This window comes from Lactuca sativa, chromosome 6 (genome assembly GCF_002870075.4).
Source record: "Lactuca sativa cultivar Salinas chromosome 6, Lsat_Salinas_v11, whole genome shotgun sequence".
Taxonomy (NCBI): Eukaryota; Viridiplantae; Streptophyta; class Magnoliopsida; order Asterales; family Asteraceae; genus Lactuca; species Lactuca sativa.
The window spans coordinates 147,107,707-147,116,626 of record NC_056628.2 but is presented as its reverse complement, the minus strand read 5'-3'; the positions used below and the strand labels follow the sequence as shown (position 1 = coordinate 147,116,626).

General features: G+C 37.1%; 1 protein-coding gene across 1 annotated transcript; it reads left to right on the top strand.

Annotated features, from left to right (window-relative positions):
- The first annotated feature begins 656 nt into the window (after positions 1-656).
- On the top strand, positions 657-1,316 carry LOC111890511 (uncharacterized). The gene has a single exon (XM_023886617.3). It carries the CDS (start codon positions 706-708, stop codon positions 1,150-1,152), a length of 447 nt encoding a protein of 148 aa, XP_023742385.1. The 5' UTR covers positions 657-705; the 3' UTR covers positions 1,153-1,316.
- The last annotated feature ends 7,604 nt before the right edge of the window (positions 1,317-8,920 follow it).

Sequence of the window (8,920 nt, the reverse complement as noted above, 5' to 3'; positions counted from 1 at the left end):
GTCATACCGAATAGACTCTTTTAAGATATAAAATAGCTTGATTCGTATGAGTTTAACAATTATGGTTACAAAAATAATAAAAGAATTTGTAAAATAAATATCTATTCTTTTAAAAAACAGAAAAACAACGTTGTAAAAAATGGAAGAATTTATACAATAAAGTTTGGATAAAATTTATAAAAGCTACACAAAAATTATAAAAGAAAAATTAGAAGTAAAAGGGAAAAAAGAAAAAGTTGTATTGGTGTGTATGGGTCCGGATCCAGGGCAGGAAAATGGATATATAGCCCGGACCTTTGTTTTGAGCTGCCTAGTATATTTCTTTAGACCATGCACAGCAGGTCCTTTCAATTTCCTTTCAAACGCCATATGGATTTCGACACCAAGACACGTAAATCTCTTATTTAAAGCCTTGCAAATTTGATCCCACTATCATTTAAAAGTTAACTATTACTTTTTATTTTAACTTTATTTCAAAACAACTACTTCTATTCAATTTATCATTCACTTACATAGGAGCTGAGTATGTAGCTAGGGGGCTAACACCTCATCCTCTCTCTTAATGTAATGCCATGAACACCCGTAACTTAATTAGGTGAACGATCATTCCAACACCTACCACAACTTTGTCTATAAAACCCAACACTCGTTCAAACCCAAAACATTCAACTTAAAGATCATTCATACAATTTAAAGGAAAAAACAATGGCAGACGAGAGAGCTGGGGCCGAGATCGTGTGTGGGGATGAAGATTGTGGTCGCTATTCCATTGATCTCCTTGAAGAGCTCGGTTTCCCAAAAGGCATTCTCCCACTCAAAGATTTGGTGGAGTGTGGGAGAGTTCGTCAGACTGGTTTTGTTTGGCTGAAGCAAAAGGCTCCATGTGAACACTTTTTTAAAGAGGCTAATGCAAGTGTTAGCTATGCAACTGAGATAACTGCGTATATTGAAAAATGTAAGATGACGAAAGTGACTGGGATTAAAAGCAAAAAAATGATGATGTGGGTGCCTGTTGTTGAGATGAGTATGGAAAATGAAAAAAGCTCCAAGATTTACTTCAAGACATCGATTGGAGTAGGAAAGTCGTATCCAGTTACTGCGTTTGTGACTGACGAAGAAAAGAAGATGTACGTTGATCAGCCGTCAAAGTGAATCAAGTTTGATTTCTCAAAATTATCTTATCATATTATCATAAAACATGTTCTTATATTTGAAAAACTGAGAATACTACTTACGTGAAATATACATATGAAATAATTTGTTATGTAATTTGAAAAAGTCACAAACTCTATAAATTTTGGATCGTTGTTGGTTTTTATGAATGGGTTGCTTTTTTATTAGATTGAAAAAGAACGAAATTTTATTACACTGTCAAGGTGTTAAGAAATCTATGGTTGTTCAAAATGGAATGAGGTTAGAGGAGTCCTAGCTTTGGATCAATATCTGGTATCTCTCGGTCCGGTAAGAGTGTTGGACTGATTTCATCCCAAGTTGAAATCCCAAAGCTCTTCTAAAATTTTATTTTCTATTTGTTGTAGATTTAAATACTAAATTAAAAAATTTAGACAAGTGATACGATTAATAAAGATTAATAAAACAAAAAGTTAAGGCGCCGTCAAATTATTAGACCATAAGGTGTACTTGACACGAGGGTGCTCGTGGTTGAGGGGGACCACGACCACGACTGTGCACACCACCCTGACCGGTCGTGGTCGATCATGGTCGTTATTTTCCTTGTTCCCGACGATGAAATGAAACGCCCAATCAAATCAATTTGCTTCTTTTGACCTTTGAATGGTCATTTGGTACGTGATTACTTCGCTGATAATTGTTTTTACAATGAAGGCGCATTCGAACGTCGTTTCCGTCTAAATAAGACGATATTTTTACGTATTAGTAATGTTTTAGAAGTCCGTTATAATTTTTTCAAACAAAAACCCGACGCTGGAGGAAGAATGAATTTTAGTAGTATACAAAAGTGTGCGGCTGTGCTTAGGTATTTGTGATACAGTATAACATTTGATGCATTTGACGAATACTTCAAAATATCCGAGAGGACCGCAATTGATTGTGTAGATTGGTTTTATGCATGTGTGTATGAGGTTTTTCATCAAGAATATTTGTGTAAACCAACTCCACGTGATATTGAGAGATTATATTCGGCTCATGAAAAGATGCATGGATTTTCGGGTATGCTTGGCAGTCTAGATTATACGCATATGGCTTGGGAAAAATATCCAAATGCATGGCGTGGTCAATTCACTCGAGGAGATATAGGTGAACCAAGTATAATCCTAGAAGTTGTCGTATCTCAGGATTTATGGATATGACATTCTTTTTTTTGGAGTCGTGGGGTCTAACACCGACATTAACGTTCTTAGCCAGTCTCCACTTTTTAACGATCTTTGGATTGGCAAAGAACCTGATAGTTAACTACGAACGGACATTCGTACAAATATGGTTACTACCTTTGTGATGGATTATACCCGAATTATTCTACACTTATGAAGGCATATTCAGTTCCTCGAACTGAAAAGACATAGTTGTTCACAAAGAGACAAGAATCCGCAAGGAAGGATATCGAGAGGGCATTTGGAGTCCTCAAACAGATGTGGCATGTAGTGAAATACGCTACACAACTTTTGGATAAGGATATAATTAAACGAATGGTCCTAGCATGTATTATAATGCATAATATGATCATTGAAGATCAATGTCGAGTGATTTGCACGTACGATCCGGACGACGTCGTCATCCCGCTTGAAGAGTTCGTACCTGGAACGAATGAACTTTTATCACGAGTTGTTGAAATTTATAACAGTGAAACGTGTTTCAATCTTCGAGAAGATGTCGCAGATTATTTGTACCAACTCAACATGAACGAATATTCTTTTTTTAATTAGGTTATTTAAGTTATTGTAATGTTTTTTTTTATTCTAGGTTAATTAAGTAATGTAGTTTGAAGTTGTATTTTTATTTTTAATGTTTTTTTATTTTAATTAATGTAATTTGGTATTTTAAATTAATGAAAATTAGTATTTAAAAAAATTATATGAATGTTTTATGTATTTTTTATTTAAATTTAATCAAAAAAAATTAGGTGAAGTGGTGTGTGTAGTAGTAGATATCCCATTGTTAGTGGTAGGGAATATGATGATGATGTGACACCCATCACTATAATAATTAGTTGTGGATATAAGGTCATATGTTATACTCATCACATACCACATATGTGGTGGGTGCCACATCAGAACCATATTTCCCTACCACTAACATACCACTGCACCTCATTTTTTTTATTAAATTTAATTCAAAAATACATTGAAAAAGATATAATTTTTTTAAATACTAATTATAAAAATAAGTTATTTAATAATAATAATAATAATAATAATAATAATAATAATAATAATAATAATAATAATAATAACAACAACATTTTAAATAAATCAAATTACTTAAATAATTTGGAAATATAAATCCAAGGTTCATTTTTGAAAGACCCTGTTGAATCAAAAAGTGACCCTCTTGAACTTTAGCTACCACAGCCTTCAAGCCACCGCAGTCAAGCAATCTCATCATCAACTGTCATCCGAAGTCTTTAGCACCGCAGTGTCTATCTTTACTTTGTTTATTTTGTCTTTTCTGTGAAACACTCTAATGTCCAGTATGCCTTGCATGGCTACTCTTAGAGTTGTAAACTTGTCTTCATAAATAGAGTTCATTTCTCATGTAATCAGTACCGGTGTGAATCTCTTATCAATTTCTAATACACATCTTCAAGTTCTCATTCTATCTTACTTATCAAAGCTTCTTACTCTCATAATCAATTATCATCTCTCTTCGGAGCAAGTCACTTGTGACTTAATTACTAAGCTAGATCTCACTTACTAACTTGGTTTGAATGCATTCTTTGTTATGAATCTGCTTTTGTGTATACTTGATATAACAATTGTTGTCATTTACATTTCTTTACTTTTCCGCATCTAACTCACTAACTTCTAACACTTAATATTATTGTTGAGCTAACAGATCCTTCGAGATTAACTATTTCGCTATTATACTTGTTCTAACAATTTGTCCAAGTGTGTCTCAAAGTTTTTCGTTCAACAATTGCTATCAGAGCCATAGTGGTTGCTTTTTGAAAATCAGAACTCTGATTTTTCGAAGAGCTTTCTATACCACTAAAGCTCATTTCTAAAAACAAAAAAAAAATCTTCAAAATGGCATAATCGTTATCACTGAATGTATCCAACAGTGTTGGTGGTTCTAATCGAGCCCAAATACTGGTTGCGAATGAGTATCATCACTGGTCTTAACGGATGGAAAGATATCTCAGACGACTTGGTAGAGATGTCTGGAGATCCATAGAGGAAGGACCCCATGTCCCAGTCCGTACACCAGTCCAAACTGATAGAGCCACAACAAGGCTAGGAGGAGGTCAACCAGCTTTGAACCGTCCCACCAAAGATGATCTAGACAAGATGGAAAATGATGTTATTTCCTTTTATGAAATCTCTTTTGGAGTTGCTCCTGACAACTTCGACATCATCATAAACTGCAAATCAGCAAAGGAGATTTGGGATGTTCTCAAAAGCTTGTACGAAGGCTCAGAGCAGGCTCAAGACAAGAAGCTCACTACATCACTCAATGAATTCAACAACTTCAAAACCCACTCCCATGAAAGTTTGGAAGATTCTCTTAAGAGATTCAACTTGATTGTCACAAAACTGTCCAATGCGGGCACCATCCGCAGCAATAATGAAACAAACCTACAATTCCTTAATGGCTTGGGAAGACACTGGACAACAGCCAAAATGATTGTACAAGGTGACAGGAAGATTCACTCGTTATCCCTCTATAATCTCTATGGAGAGTTGCAAGTTTAAGAGTCCACCGTACTCAAGGACTGCTCAGACTTCGGAGGTCCACTTGCACTGGTAGCACAATCACCTCACACTCAAACCTATCCCACTTCGTATGACTCACCACTGTAGTCATATGAAGCTGACTCATAATATGACGATGAAGAAGAGTTTCAGAATGCCATCGCCCTTGTCAGTCAAAAATTCAATCGCTTACCACCTTCATTTCACAAAAACCAACAATACCATCGATCACCTTTCAACTGCAACTTTCAAAACAATGACTTTCGTTCCACCAAGAATCCTCTCCCTCCACCGCAGCCTCAGCAAACACAGTCTAAAGACGTACCACCGTAGTCACAATCAACTGACTCCGGTACCTCTTTAGAAGACAAAAGTGACATTGTTATATGTCACAAGTGCAACAAAGAAAATCATTTTGCCAAGGATTGCAAGGTAAACATAGTGAAAGGTAGAGCCTTTTATCTCATAATGACTCAAGAACTGGAAGACAAAAAAAAGGGAAAAGCCTACGTTGCTCAACTGAAAAGGAATCATCAAGTGTGGTCATCAGGAGATAAAGAAGAAGACGATCACAGTAAAGGAAAAGGCAAGAAATGTATGGTAGCAACTGCTAATGAAGACGGCTCAACCAATCTAAAGAAGAACCATTGCTATATGGCAAAAGATGGAACTCTCAGCATTGTGGAACAGGTAAAACTTATGATTCAAACTTTAAATTACAACATGCATGATTGTCAACCTTTCATAGACACACTCAATGACACATGTGTTGCTGTCCTTACAGACTATAATAAAGCCTTAGATGAGAAGAACATCGCTTCGCAAGAGATGTTCCACGTTAGAGGACGTTTGGACAATAAGAGACTCAAAATGGAAATGTTAGAGAAGGACTTGATGGTAGAGAAAGATGCTAGGATATTAAGTGAAACACAACTAGAAATAGCTTTAAATCAGAGAGATCTAGCACAGAGTGAAATTGTACGCTTAAATCTGTTAAATGAAAAGCTTTTTAATGAAACCGAGGCCATTGAGAATCTTGTTAATAATGTGAATGTTGATAACACTTTTAATTATGGTTGGTCCAATGGAAACCCCAACCGTAACAGACTCCTCACCTCGGTTCACACCGGAATTTCCCTATGTCCCTCCAAACCGCAACTTCTTATTCCCAGTCAATGACAAAACATTTTCTGAGGATATCCAAGCTCACTTTGGTAAACTCCATGATCTGAGTAATAACTGTGTTATCGAGGAAATTCTCCCTGAATTTTCTAATCATGTTGATAACATAATTCATTCCGATTCTCAAACATCATCCGTAGCCGATGACAAAATTGTTGTAGAAAGTCCTGAAGTCTCATTAGACTTTCCATCTCTGCAGTCTGACCGCAGTGTTCCTAACCGTAGTCATGAACTACAATCCGTCCCATTACCCAGTATCAAATGTCCCACTGAAGTATCCACCAAGACTTACTCTGCGGTAGCCCAAAACACTACACCGCAGACCATAGTCAAAAGTTATGTGGCTATTGAACCAATTAATCATGAATTACCAATCGAAAATTTTGAATTTGGTCAATGTTCTCAAAGTCCAGATTTCTCCAGTTCAGATGAATCAAGTCCCTTTTTTCAAAAATTTCAAAAGATTTAAGGAAACCGCAACTAAATGTCACTGACTGCGGTTCTCCTAAGACCGAAGCAAAAAGAGTTTTTAAAGAAGAATTTCGCTCCCGTGGGAAGCAATGGGAAATTCTTTCAAAACAAAAGAAATTTGTGAAATGTCCCAAGTCAAAGAGTCCAGAAAAACTTTTTTTCTCAAATTATCATTTCAAGAAAACTATTTCCAAGAAAACAAAAAGGAAGGAGTTCACTGTTTCTGACACTACTCAAAAATCATCTGACTCTAAGGATAAGTCTTTTCGATCAAATGGTTTTTAGGTCTATTCTTTAGACAATCCAAAATGGAAAGCTATGCTACCTACTCCAATCCTTCCAACGTCACTTTTAAAAACTCAAAAATGGAAAGGAATTTTGCCAACTCCGGCACTCAAAAGGTCACCTCAAGAGTTTAAAAAATCACATCACAAAAGGCCTGTACGTGTCTACACACCTGCTAGACTTGCAAAAAACACCTTTTCAAAACACACAAACAAAAAGGTCAAATCTCACAATCCGCGGACTGGACAAAAGCATACTTTCTCTTCAAAACCTCAGACTAAGTCAAATGTCATGGGAAATGACAAAAAGTTCACGTGTCAATGTCAGTGTCAAAAGATCTTCTTTCATAACAAATCTCATCGTTCTCAAAAGACTCGTAACTATCCACGATCTCACAAAACTCCAAGAAATCTTAAACACCCAGGACTAGGCTTGAAAGTTGACTTAAAACCTGTCCCTTCCACCTCACATCATGCATCAATTAATACATCGTATGTGACTCCGGGCTCCAAACTCGCTTGGGTTCCCAAATTAACCACTTAATTTTTGTAGGCTTTGTGCAAGGAGGATCAAGAAGAAGAATGGTTGATCGACAGTGCCTGCTCCTCGCACATGACCGGAAGGTTAGAATACCTTCGGGATTTCAGGCCTATATGCAATGATGGAAATGTTACATTCGGAAACAATGCGAATGGCATTATCCGAGGTTACGGTGTACTCACTACGGGGAACTTCTCAATACAGAAGGTTGCATATGTAGAAAGCCTTAAACACAATCTCATCAGTGTTGGCCAACTATGAAAGGCAGGCCATCGAGTGGAATTTGATGATCAATTCTGTTACACCATGACGAGTGATAGAAGCACTTGCTTAATCAAGTCATGATCCGAAGGCACCATGTATCCTCTGGATGTCTCTCTCATCATTGGTAAACCGCATATGTGCTTTCTATCAAAATTCATATCTGAAGTTAGTTGGTTATGGCACCGCAAGCTCGCTCATCTCAACTTCAAATACATCAACACCTTAGTCACTGAAGAATTGGTCAGAGGTCTACCCATTCTCAAGTTTAGCAATGACACTCTATGTCCTGCTTGTGAATGTGGTAAGCAGTCAAAAGCAAGTCACCCTATGGTGATTGACTTCTCCATATCCGAACCACTTGAACTTCTCCACATTGATCTCTGCGGTCCATCAACCGTAGCCAGTCTCCATCATAAAAAAATATATACTGGTTATAGTTGATGACTTCACTCGCTTCACTTGGGTATTCTTTCTCATACTCAAATCCGAAACACCGCAGATTCTAAAAAATTTCATCAAAGAAATAGAACTCCAGATCAAGCTTCCTGTAAGACGCATCTGCAGTGACAATGACACTGAATTCACTAATCATCCTCTCAACAACTTCATGGTGTCAAAAGGTATCTCTCATAACTTTTCAGCTCTGTATACACCTCAACAAAATGGTGTAGTGGAGCGAAGGAACCGCACCCTTGTTGAAGCAGCCAGATCCATGCTCAACTTCGCACATCTTCCTCTTTACTTCTGGGCTGAAGCTGTAGCAACCGCATGCTTCGTTCAGAACCGAAGCATTGTGTGCAAACGCCTCAACAAGACACCATATGAGGGTCTCAACAACCGAAAGCCAAATTTTCGTTTCTTTCACATCTTTGGGTGTAGATGTTTTGTGATCAACAACAGAGATCAACTTAACAAATTTGCACTGAAGTCTGATGAAGGCATCTTTCTCGGTTACTCCATAAATAAGGTTGCGTATCGGGTTCTCATCAGACGTACAAGGCTAATCATTGCAAGTTTTGATGTGAAGTTCGATGACTCTTACATCCACAACACCCCTTTATCTACTGAAACCACTACCATCATGGAAAGCGACATTCCTGTTTCTTCAGGTCCTCTAAACCTGGTTGAAGTAAATTATGATGATCTTTTTGACCCTATTGAAACGACAAAACTATTTGAAGTTCTTGTATCACCAACTGCTCAACAACAATACGCTGATGTTTCTGTTCCATCTCATCCGAAGTAGCATCTCTCAATACTTCCGCCTCTCCGATTGAGGAGGAAAGCTC